Source organism: Astatotilapia calliptera, chromosome 22, assembly GCF_900246225.1.
Source record: "Astatotilapia calliptera chromosome 22, fAstCal1.2, whole genome shotgun sequence".
Taxonomy (NCBI): Eukaryota; Metazoa; Chordata; class Actinopteri; order Cichliformes; family Cichlidae; genus Astatotilapia; species Astatotilapia calliptera.
The window spans coordinates 34449089-34468063 of record NC_039322.1 but is presented as its reverse complement, the minus strand read 5'-3'; the positions used below and the strand labels follow the sequence as shown (position 1 = coordinate 34468063).

The 18975-nt window shown below is 45.9% G+C and overlaps 1 protein-coding gene across 1 annotated transcript; it reads left to right on the top strand.

The window, feature by feature from the left end:
• The first annotated feature begins 921 nt into the window (after positions 1 to 921).
• Positions 922 to 15546, top strand: LOC113014819 (immunoglobulin superfamily DCC subclass member 3). Its single transcript, XM_026156570.1, has 14 exons — positions 922 to 976; positions 6870 to 7175; positions 8572 to 8716; positions 9022 to 9152; positions 9753 to 9890; positions 9987 to 10145; positions 11983 to 12148; positions 12830 to 13080; positions 13160 to 13324; positions 13446 to 13634; positions 13880 to 13993; positions 14379 to 14505; positions 14598 to 14748; positions 15310 to 15546. The coding sequence occupies exons 1-14, from the start codon at positions 928 to 930 to the stop codon at positions 15370 to 15372; spliced, it is 2154 nt and encodes a 717-aa protein (XP_026012355.1). The 5' UTR covers positions 922 to 927; the 3' UTR covers positions 15373 to 15546.
• The last annotated feature ends 3429 nt before the right edge of the window (positions 15547 to 18975 follow it).

Genomic DNA, 18975 nt, shown 5'->3' with positions numbered 1-18975 from the left:
GATAGTGATAACATTATGAAAAGCAGTAACTGTGAACAAAACATTTATTTAGATGAAACACTTATTTTGTGTAGTGAAAAGGATATTTTGTCATAATGTGTATTGTACTGACACAATTGAAAATATGCTGAAATGTTTGACAAACGTGCACTTTTGATGATCTGTTGTGATATAAGTACTAAGAGTTTTGAAAATGTACCAATTGCTTGTGAAAACTGCGCCAAACCAATTAAAAAAAACTGTAAAGGTCGAAGTAACAACTGTCACATTTCACCTAATATGTTTGTAGCCTGACTCGAGCAAAGCTCAGCCAATTAAAAAAGTCGTGTGCTAAAAGTTTCCAGTCTGCACAAACATGTTCGTCATGGGAACAATATTTCCTGTGAATCCTGTGAGTATTTTCCACTCGATTCTTTATGTCCGGTGGAAGTATCCCAGGATCACAACTCCAGCCAGCCTGCGAGGGGTTTCCGGCTCAGGCCACAGCTGGTCCATCAGGCAGCGGCCAACCAGAAGAGCTCTCTGTAAACGATTATCAATCACGGCTCCCGGGCTGAGCTACCACCCTTCTGTTGTTCTGGGGCTGTGATTGGTTGGTAGGACGCAAACCTGCCACAAACCTCGGTGTCAGTGTCCATTCACTGACAACAATGAAGCAGAATAACTAATGAGCTCTGTCCACGCTGAGGTCTCTTCCTCGCCCGATGCTCAGAGTAGCTTTGAACATGAACCTTGTGGAGGCTGAATGCTGAGAAGGACAGAAGAAGAGCAATGATCTGACACAGAACGTGTCCGTTTATGCTACCAAAGAGCACACGGAGCAGGAGAGCACAGAAGGAACTGGCTGTCCGCTTGACTTTTTCCTCTTTTGGATTTTGGGGTTTCGCGGGGTGAGAAGCTTTAACAGCGAGGACGCTGGAGACCAGAATGAAACTAGTGACCTTCCTCAGCTGGCTCACAGCCTTCTACAGTTTCAGTGAGTAGACCTCTCTTCACCTGCACTGGCACATATTCACACATTATGGTGTGATTGCTGCTCTATGAGTTTGTACACTGATATTAGTTCAGTTTCATGGTGATTAATGGGCAGAACATTTTGTCATTTGATAAACAAGTATGCTCATCGGTAAGTGCTGCTGTTAGTTTGTCCTTAAGTTTCATAAAGACCTGCACAGGCTGCAGGTGGACACGAGAGTCACACGGTGTGGAAACAGACCGGTGGATTATCCCACTCAAAGCTGGTGGGTGTGGAAGTGACTCAATGCAAAAGATCGACAGCATTTTATAAAACATCACAATATTAATATCCTTTATAATAAATACAGTAAATATCTGTATTGTTGTGGAACACGAGCCTGTCAGACGATAATAAACCGATGATATAACTAAACTTGTTTCAGATTTGATGTAAATTATCCCACTTTTCCTCCAATCAACACATTTTCAATGCTGATGGTTCAGCGTTGAATGGATATCAGTTTGGGTGGTGTGGTGGGGGTGGGGTTAATGGGGTTCGTCTCCACTCTGCAGAGTAATTTGGGTGTGATTATTAATATTCCACTAACAAACATCAGCTCTTTCTATTCACAGCACACACATGTCACACATCTGTTTTTCTACACATTCAAATAAAACTGAAAATCTAAAAGAAAAAATGAAGTTTTCATTGATATTTAGTCGTGATGCAGAAACCTGCAGAGCTGGAGGCAGAAAAAGGTTGTTTTTGGGGAAAGCACAGCAGGTTCAAAGCAGTTTGATTTCTGTCCTCAGACACAGAACGAGCTGAGAGTCAGTGACCTCTGACCCTGTGGAGGGGGTCGGCTTTCTGGGTCACCAGAGCAGTCTGTGAGGGGGTGGGGGGTGCAGAAGGACAATAGCCTTCCAGAAGTGCTCAGTCTTCACTGACCTCACCCCTACACCTTCATCTCCATAACACTGCAGCAGTCTGCGCTCACATTGAGCCTTTATTAAAGATATGTGACTATAAGGTAATCCTCCTCCGCCCTCCACCCCCTCACGCTCCCACTGGTTTAATCCACAACAATGGGTGTGCGGTGGCTCTGTTTCCTGAAGTGAAACATACAAATGCTAACATCTCAATCTCTGGAGAGCTCAGGCTAAGTTTACAGCACCGCAGCGTGCCCTGCCACCGTGCACGGACGCCTTCGTGGGCCCAGTTAGTCTCATTTACTGGTTGGCTTGTTTTGCATATTTCTATGCAGTACAGTAGCACAGCTGTGCCACTTAGTCTCAGAGACAGCAGATGAAAGGCTGCAAAGTCGTCTTTCAGCTTCAGCATCGTCGTGTGAGAAGCTGCTTGTAACGAGCACACAAACTCTTTCTACCAGCAGGTCGTGTGTCTGTGCATCATGACATGAAACAGCATCATTGCAGCTTCAGTTGAAAGCCTGACATTGGGCCATAATGAGGTTTTAAAAAGCTTTGTCCCTCGTCTCTGTCGCGCTGCTCCTGGATCAGATCTGCTGCTGATGTTTTCAGCTCAGACGATGGACTTGAAACGTACCTCTTGTTATACAGTTAATCCTCCCTTTCACAGTAAAATATCTCTTCCTGTCTAAAACACAATCATTTTGGAAGATATCCACAGATGTGAATGAAGCTGCTGAAGCTGAAACACGTCACTGCATTTCTGTTTGTGTCGAGTTTATAACACGAAGCAGGACAACCAGGAGATTCAGCTTCCTGCGTATTTCAAGTCTCCTGATTTCAAATCAAAGAATGCATTTATTTTGTAGAGGTGCATCATCATCATCATCATCGTGTTCAGTCTGATGAGCACTGTTGTGTTGGAGTAAACAAAGCTTACTGCAGCCTTCATGTGTGAACACAAAGCTTATCAAATGTGACTACAAGCTGAAGCTTATTGATTGACTTCCTATTAAAAATCGAGCCCTTGGATGCAGAGGCCTCAGGATTAGGCTACACATAGGTAACCTCAGCAGGTTAATTTAATCTGGTGCTAACTTTGAAATCCACTGTACGGTTTAGACACTTTTCATGTCACATAAGCGTACACTGAGTGGAGTTTAAGGACTCCACTGAGGTTATATGAGAACATTTTGATTCACGACGTCGACGCCGATCCTCACTCGGTTAAATGTTGTGAGGCTGTTCTGCTGAACTGTGGATTGCTCTGTGATCGTACTCTAGCTGTCTCCTCTGCTCGTCTTCTGGTGTTGCTGAGTTTGGTAAATTATATGCCCTCAAAGCTCTTACTGCACCATGTGTCATTCACACAGACTCGCCCTCTGACTCAGTGATGGACTCCACCAACATCTCTTTTGGCCTCACATTTTAAACAACATTGGAAAACCACAGTTTAAATACAAACTCAAGGCTTTGAATGCAGTTGTATTTATATAGTGCCAAATCACAACAACAGCTGGAGTGCACTGTAGATTTTATGTCTGCTTCACTGTGATGAAGGAAAAAGGCCTCAGCATGTTCATGTTTAGCATCTGAGGGGAACAGTTCCTAAAAGCCCTGCAGTCACATCTAGTAAAATCCATGTTGTCAGTGTTTGGAGGCGAAACTTTGATTGTGTGTTTGTACTATAAATTAGGGGCTTTGGGGGGCTGGTGAGAGACGTGTGAAGTTCAGGGGCAGCAGTCTTGTTAAACAATAGCAGCAGAAGGCCGGGTGGGTCGCTCAGGCTGGGGTACCAACCCCCCAACCCTCATCTACATATCCATCCTCCGCACCTCTGACTCTCGCGGCCCTTGAAGGGCTTGAGGTCACAAGTATGGGGTGCTAGTGTGGGGGTTGCTGGACAACCTCCTCCCTTAAAAAATCTCATTAAGTTCACAGATTGAACTCAGCAGTCTGTGATGCTGCGACCTCAGTTTGACTGCAGCCTTCATCTTATAATTATTAAAGTCTTTGTAGTTCATCGTCCTGCTTCTGTGGTGTCGGCCGCTCAGGGCACAGAGCTCACCTCATATGAATCCTCTGGTTCAGTCAGCTCAGTGCTTCACGTCTCTTTGTGATGATGTAAGCGTGTTTACTTTTCTTTGTTTTGTTCAGTTTATGTTCATAATGTAAACGATATACAGAAGGTCGTGTAGGAAATGCTATTAAAAGGCCGTTTGGCTCCACGTGACTTGGTTTACGTATCGAGGAGTGAAAAAAAAGAGTTATTGAATCCTGTTTCACTTCCTCCTCGACAGATGATCAGGTGATATTTATCCAGCTTCTTGCTGATATGAAGCTCAATAACAACAATGGACATGTTTCTAATAACAGTTTATACAAAATATTACTGTATTTGATATTCTGTCACGTCCACACGGACAAAGACCTCATGTTAACTGTACAGTGTGAAACAATGTGACACAAAGGTGACATTAAGGGGGCTGGATGATGCCTGTGGGGGGGGCATGCTCACCTCAGACTGAGGCTGTTCTGGTATAAAGGAGAGACCAGTCTGCTGGACAAACACAGGACACTATTTACCATCATATTCATAAAGAGCTGCTGGTGATGGTGCACACTGCTGGTGCACACCGGACCACACGAAGTTAGACAGCTGCTGATGAGTCGGATGCTTCAAAGGTTACAAACAGCACATGGAGGTGTCACCACCTCAGGTAGATGATTACAGTGGGTTTGTCTCTGTGACGACAGCACAGAGACTGCATGTGGAAACGCTGTGGTCTATGACTCACTGACTGTGAACAAACGAACAGACAATGTTCGGAGACTTTTCTCCCACAGATGAGATCAAAACTCAGCTTTGACCAAAGTGTGAGACTCAGGCGTCTTCTGGTCGAGGCTCAGATAAAGTTTAGTCCTGTCACAGTGGGTCGTGGTATCTGAAGGCTGACCCCACACTGATCACTTTCATACACATGTTCTCAGGTGCTGTTGGCACTCCTCATTGGTCTTCTGTGACAGGCCTTCAGCAGTCTGATTAAGACATAGCTTATAATACTTACTATTAGATATCACAGCCTCAGACACTGTGTTCAATAATTAAACCCACAGAAGGTGCGAGCCCCCACTAGGCCTGAGAGATGTGGATCTCAGAGGGGCTGTTACCCCCCCGAGACAGCTGACCCGAAGAGCCACAGTCGTATCTGCTAAGAGCATCTGCTGAGGGAGAGATTTGTCATTAGCATGAGGGCGGACGCTCGTTTCTGGATTCAGCACATCAGTCAGAGCAGCGACAGAGATCATGAGGACGGGCAGCAGCTCCGTGGAAGGTTTAAAATCTGACTCTGATAAAACCTGAACGCCAGTAACATCACAGGGTTGTTCATGTGCAGAGGAACTGCAGCAAACATGTCCACTTTATATGTAATATTACCAAACTATGTTATGATACAGTCTATGACATGTTTGTGCTTCAGTGAACAGGACCCGAGGTCATGACTGAGTGACTGAGTGACCTGGGACAGAGTCAGTCATGTTAGCAACAGCACGTTAATGCTCCCACTGCAGGTTACATTCAAGCACGCTGACGTGACGCAAACACGATCCCACAGTGGACGCACAGTCTGAGCTTGGACACTGGGAACTTTTCGTCTTCTGTTTTAGTGATGTCGAGTTTCTGTTGTGACTCATCCTCACTACAAGGTGCAGATGCTGGACGTTACACGTTGAATAAACGAGTAAAGACTTGAGTTCTGCAGCTTCTTCTTTTTGACATATCTGCTGAATGATGATAGACAGGAAGAGCTTTCTGCACTTATATGTTACCTGTGTTAGATGAAAACTCAAAATCTGTGAGAATATAAACGTACACTGACAAATTAAACACACTGAACTGCAATTAAATACCAAAACAGACTAAAGTTCAAATTCAGGCTGCTGTGTGGGCTGTCACTGTGGCCGGTTGTATTGCATGTTTAGTCCAGCCGGTTACGAGAATCCTCGGTGACAATGATGAGATATGTTGCAAGTTCAAGTGCAGTTAATGCTAATGCTTCACAGCCGGACAGAGGGCGGCCAATGCAAGGGTTCAATGTTCTGAAGGCTGAAAGAAAACAACAAAGACTGAGGTTTCCCGAGGTCACCGCAGAGACGGGACACGGCGAGGAAGGAGATCTGGGAGCATGGGAAAGTCACCTCAGACACAGATATGAATGACAGTCGATGGGTGGAGGGGAGCATAAGAAGGGCAGATGGTGCCCTGGTTGTGTGTTGGCCAACAAGAAGAAATAACTGGGGGTTGGGTGCAAATAAGCATGGTCACAATGCCATTGTCTCTACTGGGCCCTGCTTCAATGGAGGGTCTCCCAACTTGACCCCAGCGACCCCACCAGTGTTCTCCTCCACAGCTCAGTGGCATTCAGCCTCCACTGTGACTGCAATAAAATCATCACAGGCCACAAATCCTCATCTGTCATCTATCGAGTTAGAGCTGTGTGTGTGATCATTTGGATATTATTCAGCTATAATTCGAGTCAGGAAGTGGTGACAGCCTCTGTTTCAGATAGTTTACAATAGGACACCATCAGACCTCCAGTTCTCCTCCAGCCAGCCTGCATCCAGAGGCAGTTACATTGTTTTGATAGTAAGTAGAGATGACTGGGAAAGACGCTGCTTTACAGCCATACAGCAGGTGATCACCTGCTCACACACGGAGCTAAACCAGCATCCAGATAGTTTCACTTTATGTTTACTTTATTTTCTTTTATGCTTCCTGTTACAATGTCATAAAAATGCACTACAGTGAGCCCACCTCAGAGGACCGTCTGTATAAATATAAATAAGATGTTTTGGCCCCTCTAAAACTTCCCAGCACATCCACAAAGGATATGCATTGAGTTGGAAATTATAGTTAAAATACATTTTATTTACAGAATAAATAAATGACAGTAAAAGCTTTGTCTTTCCTCTGTCTGCAGGCGGCTGCTGGGCCTCTGAGCTTTCTTTCTTGGTAGAACCCACGGACGTGATTGCGGTGAGGGATCGGCCACTCATGCTGGACTGTCAGGTCCAGGGTGAGGAACCCATCGCAATTACGTGGCGCAAGAACGGAGCGCCCGTACCCAGTACCCCACGGGTCCGAGTACAAGAGAATGGCACGCTGCTAATAAAGAGCTTCCAGAAACGCAGAGAGGGCAGCGATGCAGACATGGGCGAGTACGACTGCGCTGCACAGAACCGTTACGGCCTGCTCGTCAGCCGCAAGGCCAAAGTCCACCTCGCATGTAAGTGACAAGAATGTTATAACCTCCACATACTTCAGCAACACACACAGCTTTAGCAGCTGAGATGTTAGGAAAACACATTTAGGTGCAGGAAGGTGGTGCTGGGTGGTCTGAGCATGCTCACTGAGGAGGAGCATTCTGATCTGGCGGGTTAAACAAAGCAACCCAGATTTAGGTTTTTAAGACCACTAATGTTGTGTTACACAGCAATGTTGATGTGTTTGATAAGATGCTGAGACACCCAACGTCACATTAGATTTCCCAGCTGTTGCAGTGCTGGTTTAATGTATCTTAGTTAAAGCGAAGCAGTCAGAGAAGGAAAGAAAACCCAAGAATTTCAGTGTGAACGTCGGAGGCTCTGCTGCAGTCAGTGCACTTTGACCTTTCTCTGTCAAAGGTACTTTGACTTTTTTTGTCCCATATGCACACACTCACACACACACACTCACACACACACGCGCGCACACACACACACACACACACACACACACACACACACACACACACACACACACACACACACACTCACACACTCACTCACACACACACACACACTCACACACACACACACACACACACACACACACACACACACACACACACACACTCACACACTCACTCACACACACACACACACACACACACACACACACACACTCACTCACACACACACACACACACACACACACACACACACACACACTCACACACTCACTCACACACACACACACACACACACACACACACACACACACACACACACACACACACACACTCACTCACACGCACACACACACACACACACACACACACACACACTCACACACTCACTCACACACACACACACACACACACACACACACACACACACTCACACACTCACTCACACACACACACACACACACACACACACACACACACACACACACACACACACACACATCGTGCATCAGTGTACACTCCTCCTCCTGGAGCTCACGCCTTTGTTCTAACCAGTAAACACAGAGTTTATGGTTAAACCAGCAGAATTATAGCTTATTATCTTGAGGTGGTCTTGCTTTAATGCAAGGAGTTGCCATGGTGATGCTATCTCATTTACAGGGCATATCTATTGAATTCCGCCTTATTGGTTATGGCCCCATTTCAAAGCAGCCCAGCATGGTTGTGTGTGGGCACCAAATTTATATTACTCACAGGAACATGGTTAGCATACAAGCTGCATGTGAAAAGGTCAGTCTTACAGTAAGAAAGGCTGAAAAACCATTAAACAGATCATAAAGCTATTTCTAATCACAGACACAGTCCACACATGTCCTGCTGCCTGACTCCCCACAGACTTTACAGATGTTCAACAGTTGTGTGCACTGTTTTTCTCTTTGTGTGATTGGCTCTCCAGCTCTTCCTAAGTTCCACACACACCCTGCATCAATGTCTGTGGACGAGGGAGGAGTCGCTCGATTCCAGTGTCAGATCAATGGAGTACCTGAAGCCAGAATCACATGGGAAAAAGACCGAGTGCTGCTCAACACCACTGACAGCAGGTAAACTCAGACTCAACACACACCAACACATGTATCGTGGACTGTGATATGTGGTGTAAAGGACCACATGTAACTGCTCTGGTAGCTTTTCTGTTAGCCTGAGTCACATTACATCTAATGTTCATGTGTAAGCAGAATTCATTGGAAAGATAAATGACGTTCCTTCTAAGAAGAAAGACGGGGAGCTTTTTTCTTCCTTTCACCTCTTTTGTAATTTGACAGAATAGGAAATTGTATAGGACAAGACAGTAATTAATAATGATGTTTAGTGCCTCAGCTTCACTCAGCTTCTCTTACCTGTCCAGGTACACTCTCCTACCAATGGGCATCCTCCAGGTGACAGGTGTGAGAAAGGCGGATGCAGGGGTTTTCCGCTGTGTTGCCACCAACATCGCCAACACTCGTTACAGCCACGAAGCCACGCTCAATGTTACTGGTAGGTGGACTCGTGATCCCCAAGCTGTTACAGTACGGCTGGGATATGAGCGGCGGGGGTTAGCGCCTGCATGAGCACAGTCCAAGAGTACATGATCACATCTGTAACCAGAGACTGTAGAACTCCAATCACACGAGTGTCCATGTAACTGTCACCACAACCTGAGTCGTTCCCAGCAACAGCCCTCAGCCCAAACACGACGTTGTTTCTAATGTTTCTAATGTTTCTAATGCTACATTTCATAACATCTGAGGTGTGCAGGGCGCTTCCACTGTTAACAGTGCTGCAGGGTTTATGCAGTGATGTCAAAGCTGCAAGTTTAGAGCCACAAGGACAATCCCACATCTATGTAAGTACTCACTGACCGCTCCACGTGGCTGTGATGGTAGGGACCTTACCGTATATCACATATACACTGCCTGTGATACTTCCACATGAATCTGCTGATTGGCTACGTCAACAGTCACTGGGAGTAAAACCAGTGCATTATATACTAAACACAGCTGTATACTACGTGCTGTGTATTGCACTCACACTATACACTCCTCGTCCCGACGTCATTGGTTCCATACTCTCTTTTTGTGTCTCCTCACCTTCCAGGTGGGACTCCAAGAACCTACAAGGAGCCCGTGATCCTGTCAGGACCTCAGAATCTGACCATCACGGTCCATCAGACCGCCATCTTGGAGTGTATCGCCACAGGAAACCCAAGGCCCATTGTTTCCTGGAGCAGGCTAGGTAGCCCTGTAGCATCCCAGCAGAATGTGAAAAAAAGATTGACAAGCCACAAAGGTTTGATTTCATGAACTATTTCTGTGTCCGTGTGTCCATCAGACGGGCGCTCCATTGGGGTGGAGGGCATCCAGGTTCTCGGGACAGGGAACCTGATGATCTCAGACGTATCCCTGCAGCACTCTGGTGTGTATGTGTGCGCTGCCAACCGGCCCGGCACCAGGATGAGGCGCACTGCACTCGGACGCCTCGTGGTACAAGGTGAGGATGTACGGGGACCGCTGACGTGCTCTTTAGCACCCACCCCTCAGTACTGACCGCTGACTGTCCAACACTTCTTCACTGTGCCTGTCAGGTGTCTGTGTAGTAGGTAGTCTGTGTCCAGTACAGATAGATTTATGATCGGCATTTAGAAAGTAGTTTACATGTTACACTTACATGACAGGTAATGTGGATAAATGCTCAGACCTGTGGTCACACTTATTGTTAACCAGCTGTAAGATATGTGAGCTGTGTTCAGTTAGCACGGCTCCTGTCCCTGCGTGAGGGGGGGTCTGTGCCCCCGGCTCTTCGGTGGGGGAGGGACTGAGCGAGGCCGACTGACTTGCAGTTGGGGGTGGACGTGCTTTCATCCATCACCCTGCACGTGTCCATATTCTGAGTCTAATGATGCTCATTAGCTGTTCTCAGTCACAGGCTGCTGAAAATGAAACTTTGGGAAAATAAAAGTCAATCAGTAGAATTAAGTAAAAAACTGAATTCAGTTATTTTCGGATCAATTAAGTTGTTTAATTAAAAAAAACCCCAAATTAACACACAATGAAAACTTGATGGTTTGTATTCTCAGAAAGGTTTAAACATGCCGTGAAGCCTCGTCTTTAACAAGTATCATGTTCAAACACCAGTGTTTGTATTCACGTCCTTTTTGTCTCTCAAATTTTAAAATATGGTGTGTTAAATATTCACTGTGCTACTACTGGAGCCAGTTTGAGCTGCTCTGTCTGCTCCACATCGCTCTAAATCATTTATCAATACATCATCTCTGATGTATTCATTCATTTATTTAGTTTGTAATTCAGTTTGTTCTGTTTCCACTAAAATCACTTTTGGAAAACGTCTGCAGTGTTTGTGATAGTGGAGTCAGCTGAGGAGTTTAAATGTGTGAATCTTTCCATCGTCCGGCTGAAATCAGCTGTTGTTCTGTGGCCAGGATGCAGGGACAAAGACCACATATGGGGAAACAAAACGTGCAGGACAACAATACAGGGGGCAGGTGGGGGTTGCAAGGGGGAGGGAATGACCTGCGATCTTTGACCCATGACCTAGACCGGAGTAATAAGGACACATGTCTCTGAAAACAGTTGGATGGAGGAGTAGGCGTGGAGGGCAGAGAGGCAGAAGGAGACAGAATAAGTCATTTACAAGCAGAGCAGCAGTAAAAAATACGCTTCCACTAACCTTAACATTTTTCAATAAAATGTGTCCCTGTGCGTTATGTTCCTCATTACTTGGAAGCATAATTAACAATGTAGAAGGCATAAAGTATCAGGACAGCAACAACAGCAAGGTGTGATGTTTTAGTGCACATACATCAGGTTTGCTGTTAACAGGAGGGAACGGGACACCACACAAGTGGCCAACGCGTGAAAAACAATTAGCAAACAGTAAATCTGTCAATACAGCTGTGCAGGTGGTTGATAAAGTTTATTCAGTATAACTGGGCATGTAAGGCATGCCCCCCCCACACACACAGGGACAGGGTGATACCTGAACCGTCACAGCACCGTCCGCTTCTCTAAAGGGTGTCTCAGGCCGTCCTTCACATGTTTTGGTTTCCGTCACGCTAACATCTCCCCACGAACACTTCCCTTTGGTTTTGTGTGCTTTTGCAGCATTTTTCTGTGCGGTGCATTAAGGCTAATAAAATAAGAGCCAGATTGTAATGAAGCAGAATGATCTTTAAACGCTCTTCAGCCTGGCAGATGCTCCTCTGCAGTCCGATGTGCATTCATACAGTGGACGGGATGTGCTTCAGGTTTACGCTGTGATTCTGTTTTGCTGTCTGCTCTCGGTCTCACCTCCGTCTGTTCCACCTCAGCTCCTCCTGAGTTCCTGCAGTGGCCACAGTCTGTATCCAAACCAGCAGGGGGCAGTGCTGTGTTCACCTGTGTGGCGCAGGGTGTCCCTGAGCCTCATCTCATTTGGCTGAAGAATGGCAAGGTCCTGATGCCTGGACACAACATCAAGCTTACCAATAACAACAGGTATGTGAGTCAGGGAGTGCAAAAACGCCATCTGTGATATACTTCAACCTTTTTAGCTTTAACACTTGACCCACAGAGTGACAGCGCTGTGTCCAGAGCGTCTGACCCCGAAGTCTTCATGTGATCGGTGTGTGTCGGTCACAGTGAGATCGACCAAGCAGGTCACATAAAGATACAGAGCACGTGCCGTCTCCACGCAGAGACATTCAAACCAAAAACATCTCCTTCTGTGAGGCGACAGTGCCGTCCTCGCTCACCGAGCTCAGCCCCGTCACAGTGTGTCAGAAACATCACAGGAGACTACAACATTTTCCATAAACACCACTGATTCCAGGAGTAAAATCCCAACGTAATCCTCTGTGATTGTTGACTGGAACCTTTTACGTGCAGTCCTTCAGGCTCATCTGCATCCTCATCTAAATGTATTTTAAAGCATTTTTCCAGGACACAGAATCATTACTCAAAGTTGTGTTTCTCACAGTGTTAGCAGTCATGTGGTCACTCTGCAATGGAGAAGATACAAGAGATATAGTAGTACAGTAATACTGACAGGTGAGAGCAGCTAGATGCAGAGCAGATGGAGCTGCAGTACGTTTAACACTTGCTTTCACTGCTGAACCATCACATTTCCCACGCAGTGAAGTAACAGCAGCTTACTCGTTGGGTATGTTGTCCTTACAGCACTCTGGCTTTGACCCGTATCGGCTCGGAAGACGAGGCTATCTACCAGTGCATTGCCGAGAACAGTGCCGGTACCAACCAGGCCAGCGCCCGCCTGGCCGTGGCGCAGGGTAAGGATCTGCCCGATGCCCCAGGAGGCTTCACGGCCAAAGCCGTGTCCACGCACGCCCTGCAGATCAGCTGGGACCAGCCGCCCACCAACGTCACTGAGAGCATCATCGGCTACGTGCTGCACATCCGCAAGATAGGAGGTGAGTGTGAGCACACACACACATGCTGCCATTAACTTATGATCTTAAGTCTCATAATGTGTGTGTGTGTGTTATTTAGAGGCTGACAGTCTGGAGCTGCAGGAAGCCATCAGTAAAGGCAACTTTCAGCACGACGTTACCAACCTGGAGCCAGCCACCACCTACTCTCTTTACCTGAAGGCCTACTCGCCCATGGGAGCCAGTCAGCAGTCCCATACTGTGACTGTGACTACTTTAGGGGGCGGTAAGACCACCAAACAGTGAGACCAGCAGGGATCAGTCTTCCAAACTGGTTTTTATCATTTCTTTAGCACAGTGAGTAATGCCTTTTTCCAGTTGACCACTGTCCTTTTGCCTCCATGCAGTGCCTGCTCCACCTACCTACTTCACCAAGGTGTTAAATTCCAGCGCCGTACAGGTCCTCTGGGAACTTCCCACTAAGGCCGGTATGGTCGAGGGCTTCAGGCTGTCGTACCGCAGGGTCCCCCACGCTGAGTACCAGAGCCCGATTCAGCTGCCCTGTTACGTTAATGCCCACACCATGTCGAGCCTGGGTAAGTGTGCACATAGACACACTGTAACCACAGTGCTGCAAACTAACCACTTCACCAGTAAGACTTTTCACTAACACACGACTCAGCAACAGCCAGATCCAACATTAAATGAAACTCTGAGCAGTCCTCACCTTTGAAAATGTCCCGCCCTGTCTGTCTTACATCTGTGTCCATCATCAGTCCCTTTATTCCCTCTGTTCAGTTTTATACAACGTTGTGTTTGAGCTCGTCTGAATCTGTTTTAGAACCGGGTGCAGTGTATGAAATCAAACTGGTTGCCTATAATGGGAACGGAGAGAGCGACTGCTCCAAGAGGCTGGTGTCACTCGCAGAGGAGGGCGCGAGAGACCAAAGTACCGGTGAGTGTCGGCACACGTCTGCGACTCCAGCAACAAACAGCTCCTGCAGACACTGCAAACGATTATCAGTAAATGAAAATCGATTTGTGGAAACACACTGAAAAAAGCGGGTTTGGTGAGAGATTTGAATGGTAGAAAGAGCTTTAATAACTAATGACACCACTAACCCTGCAGCACTAATTCATGGATGTGTACAAACTACATGAGAATACAAGCACGATGCACCACGAGGAAAAAATGAGGATTTATGATTTATGACAGGTTAAGTTGAAAAACATGTGAGCTCACGGTGCTGTCAAAGAGCGCAGTGATAGTGAGGCAGAACCTGGCTCTGCTGTGTTTCAGCCACGAGGACGTTCATCAGTAATATTTGGTTTGTTTCCAGGAGGAGACCGTCTGTGTCAGTGCAGGGACGGAGAGGCCTCGCTGGGCAGCATTGTCATCGGCATCCATATCGGCACCGCCTGCATCATCTTCTGTGTTCTCTTCCTCATGTTTGGATACCGTCGCAAGTATGCATCCATGCACTGTGCACGTTCTCTTGTTCTTCTTTGGCTCATTTTATAAATAGAGTTCATCCCTGTTAACTGATGATCACATGTAGCTCAGTGCAGCATACGCACTCACAGCTGGGCCTGGTTTGCAGTCTGTTTTGCAGTAAAGGGACTCAGGACAGCTGGTCTCCATCGAGGATCCAACCAGTGCACACTGGCATCCCTAAAGATGGAGAGGCCCTCCCCAGAGGAGAATCTCAGGTACACGCTTTATCTTACCTCATGCATAATAATAATAATAAGACACATTTAAAGGTGCTCACATGTTAGTGCTTTTAACTCCATCATCCACCACAGACGGCTGAGTCAGGTTAACTACCAAACTCAGCTGACATGAAGAGGAGTTGTTTGTCCCTCTTCAAAGTCACGAGGTTTCCTAATAAAGTGTAAAGTTCGTGAGACAGCTGTGGAACCGTGACTGCAGACTAGATCAGCTGCCACTGTGAAGCTTTCACACTGACTGCAGCTGGTGTTTCATCCTTACACAGAATGGAAACACATGGATCCAGTTAAAAAATAGCATCTGCTCAATAGCTTTTCTCATTCTACTTAAAACGTTTGGAGAAAAGCTTCTTGTGCAAAAAGAGTTACAAACATTAAACAGAAGGTTTAGCCAGACTTTGTTGAATGATTCTAGTTCTCAAAGAGAAAACCTGACTTGTTTGTGCAGCCTCACAGCGATGCAGTGCACATGCATGCTTCTGATCTGTGACGTGTCCTCTTCTGTCCCCTTCCTGTTGTGCTCTTCTGTCCTGTGAGCAGGTGGTCTGCCAGGTTATCATTGATCAACATTCGTCAGGTTTGCACGCCTCAGGCACTGGCTAACACTGGTCAGTGATGTCATAACAGCCACACCCCTGCCCTGTCCTCCAGCAGTCAGCCATTCACTAGGAACCTCCCACCAAAGAGCACCACCTTTGGTTTGTTAGGCTCAGTCATACCATTAGTGTCCCCAGACCTGCTGCTAATAACCTGAGAGTAGCCACTCCCTCCCTCAAACCAAAGCTTATTGCCTTTATTGCCTGTGCACGTGCCTGTGCACGTGAAGAAAGCCTTTGAAAACCGTTGTCACCACAGATTGTGTCCTGTCTCGCACCACAAACATTTCTGTCACTTTTTCAGTGGAAGGCGTAAACCAAAATATTCTACCTCTCAGATCGCCACTGATAAACTGACACGTGATGATGTGGACTTTAAACCTCGCATGAAGCCAAAAACTCGACCCTGACGGAGACGGTCTCGTCACTCTGTGGTGACAAACTCTTGACTTTGCCTTTTATTCCTCTACAGTAAGGAAAAGAAGAAACATAGCGGCCTTTGTGAACACCTTCCAGAGGTGACGGTGTGATGAGAAACTATTTTCTATTACAAGCCATTAGGAAGAGTCGTGTGAACCAGTTAACTCAGCTCCTTCCACCCAAAGCTGCTCACTTCCAAAGAAAGCTACCTCACTCTGATGGGAACATCTTTTCTATAGTTAGCCCGAGCCTGCTAATGCTAGTCTACCTCATCCAAAAGTAAAGGCTTCTGGTCAGTGAGCACACCTGACCGGTGTGAGTCACAGACCGAACTGTGCAGGAGCATGTGGAGCTCTGCAGCATCAGTCTCAGCCTCCATCAAGCCTCAGCTTCTTATGCTTTTGGTGGAATTTCTCCATTTTTGTGACATCAGAAGATGTTCGTGCTTTTCCTCCAAAGACATATTTGGAAGTATGTCATGGACAACATGATGAAACAACCCAGGCGTCCTCTTTTTCTCTCCACCGAGCAAAACGGGAAGCTTGTCTTTGTTAATCTGCATAACTGAATCCAAAAAATGATGAGGCCACGCTGCCAAGCTGACTTTCTAGATGCCAAATTGGTCAACTGGGACTTCAGTGACTCCGACGTTCACTGTGCCACATGCCCGGATGCACAGACGAGCGCCACGTTTCACACTGGCCGCCTATCCAAAAAGTTTTTATGAAAACCAAGATGAATGAAACCCAAAGATATAAAGATTTCATGGTTTTCTTTGTGTTCATTTCAAACTTACTATAGAATATAGGTTTACTTTGAGTTTTGGATTGTTCCTCGTGGAAGTGGGACACCTGTGCTTTAAACATCGTTTGTTTTCTTGCTTTTGTTCGAGTCTCTCCAGGCGGAGTGACACAGATTTCACTGATTCTAACTTTTAAATGTCTCTATATGAAGATGTAAGATATGTTGAATAATTTTGTATGTCCATGAGGAATACTGATTGTTTTTTAGCTGAGTTTTTGCCAAATATGTTGAAGAAATATGTGACCAAATAGCACAAATATGTAAAAGCCAGCAGCGGTTGAACCTCGAGGGCAGACGCAGTGTGAAGAAATGCTTTCAGCTCATAAGTCTTCTTCTTTCTCGGTTCAGAAGAATATCAGCAGCCACAGAAGAAAACTGTGATTTTGTGTTGTTCTTACTTACAGTTTGGCTCTTTGCATGAAATTATTTAATTGTAGGCTGTGTCATGAAACCCACACGAGTTTCTTACTGTGTCAAAATGAACACGCATATCGTAGGACGATCAATGTCCTGCAAGCAAACATTATCACTTTTTTCCTTTTGCATTGCAATCCCAGTGATTCGAGAACGACTGGGAAAATCCAGCTTTGACTCTGACACGTTAACGATAATGGTTTCCCTCCCTCGAGGTTCACCAGTCGACCCCATGAGTGTCAAAGGTTTGCTCACACCACCAGAAGAAATAAGGCTTTTCTCTTCATTTCCATTGTTGCAGATGAAAGCTGTGAAACAAATGTGATACCAAAAAAGTGTTTTTGTAGTATGAAGTGTGTAGTGCCATTTGAAAGGAACATGTTAGCTTCTTTTGTTCTTCCTGCTGTGACAGGAAACGGTGCCAAAACGAATGTTTGATTATTATTAATATTATTGTTATTAGAGTCAACGACCTTTCAGATGTTTTCTCCCTCTGATACATGTGAGAGTGACGTGGAAACGTTTGTTAGACATTACTCTGAGATAGCCTTCGAGCAAGTGTTGTGAGCTTTCTGTTGTTTGAGGCATTAAACTCACACATGGCCCAAAGGCAGCGACTAGAAGGAAAAAGGTCAAAAAGGCAGAAAAATGTAGAGAAGTAGAGACTGGCTGCTAGAACCAGGGAGAAACAATGCTTTAATAATTCTAAGTGCTTCAGCGTCCCCAAACCTTTGTATTCTACTCTTATATTTTTACAAAGAGCTTTAACCTGGTGAGGGCCTGTCCTCCGGTCAACATGAAAGGTGTGGAAATGCAGAGCAGACAGGCAGCAGGTGGACACCATGCTGTGACTTTCACATGTGTTCTTCAGTGACTCTGAGCCTATTAAACACTCGCTCACTTTCACAGCTACACAGAATAAACTGTCCTAGTGACACAATAACAGAAGAACACAGAGACACAATACATTTGACTGTATTTAATCTTGTATTCTGCTCCGTGTCAGTACTACCTGTGGCTCACCCGGGCCAAAGCATACAGAGCTTTGTTATCCAGCGATTTGTCTGATCTGACCCTGTGATCAATAATTACATTATTTATTTAGCCCAGCCTGTCCGTGTGGCGAATCCATCACTGGTACAATATGGAACCAAACACTAACTGCTTTATTTCTCACCTGTGATGTGCTTGTACAGAAATATCTTCAGAAACATGCACAATACACACAAAGAGAAAACCTTTGGAGCACAAACTGTTGCAAACGGTACTGTTTGTGTTTTGGAGGGCAGAAGGATTTTATTTAGGTTCTTAGTTCAAACTCAGGAGTGTTTCAGAGAAAAGCCTCCGACTGAAAGAAGCATGTTGGTGACCTCCAGCTGTCTGAGCTCTGTGCTTTACACCACCCTTTCTCTTTGCTCCATCAAATTCAATGCCTAAAACCAAATAAATAAATTTAGCTCCAGCCATGTGTCCTGCTTATTGTTTAGTGGTGAAAAGGGAAAGCCCACCTCTGAATGGAGGAGGGGCCTAAGGGTGCATCTGTCACCATCGTACATGCTCTGTGTGTGTGTGTGCTCTCTGTGACCGGGACTCCTGGTTGTTGATGACAGTTTGCATATCAATGATCATAAACTGACCCCACCTCCCATTGTTCCTTCAGTGGGCTGTTATTGTGCAAATGTCCTGTTTATAAGGTTTGACACCTGCAGTCAGCTGAGACTGAAGACGTCACCTGATGATGACCACACTGAAAACGTCCAGATGAACAGAATCAACCTTTTGGGAAACACAAAAATAATATTTAATATTTATTTGATTTAGTGTGTGAGTGAGAGAAATATTTTTCATGAAACAAAAAGAGCACAGCCCACGGAGCCCAGCAGAGCCCAGCAGGGAGTTTTACACCTGTTTGCTTGAATGAAGGTAAACCCTTCTGCACTCGCCTCCACTGGCTGCCGGGCCACCATAACCC

Coding starts and splice junctions, on each gene's coding strand:
- LOC113014819 (XM_026156570.1), top strand. CDS start 928: ATGAAACTAGTGACCTTCCTCAGCTGGCTCACAGCCTTCTACAGTTTC. Junction 13,081..13,159: donor GCACATCCGCAAGATAGGAG/GTGAGTGTGAGC, acceptor TGTGTTATTTAG/AGGCTGACAGTCTGGAGCTG. Junction 14,506..14,597: donor ATGTTTGGATACCGTCGCAA/GTATGCATCCAT, acceptor GATCACATGTAG/CTCAGTGCAGCATACGCACT.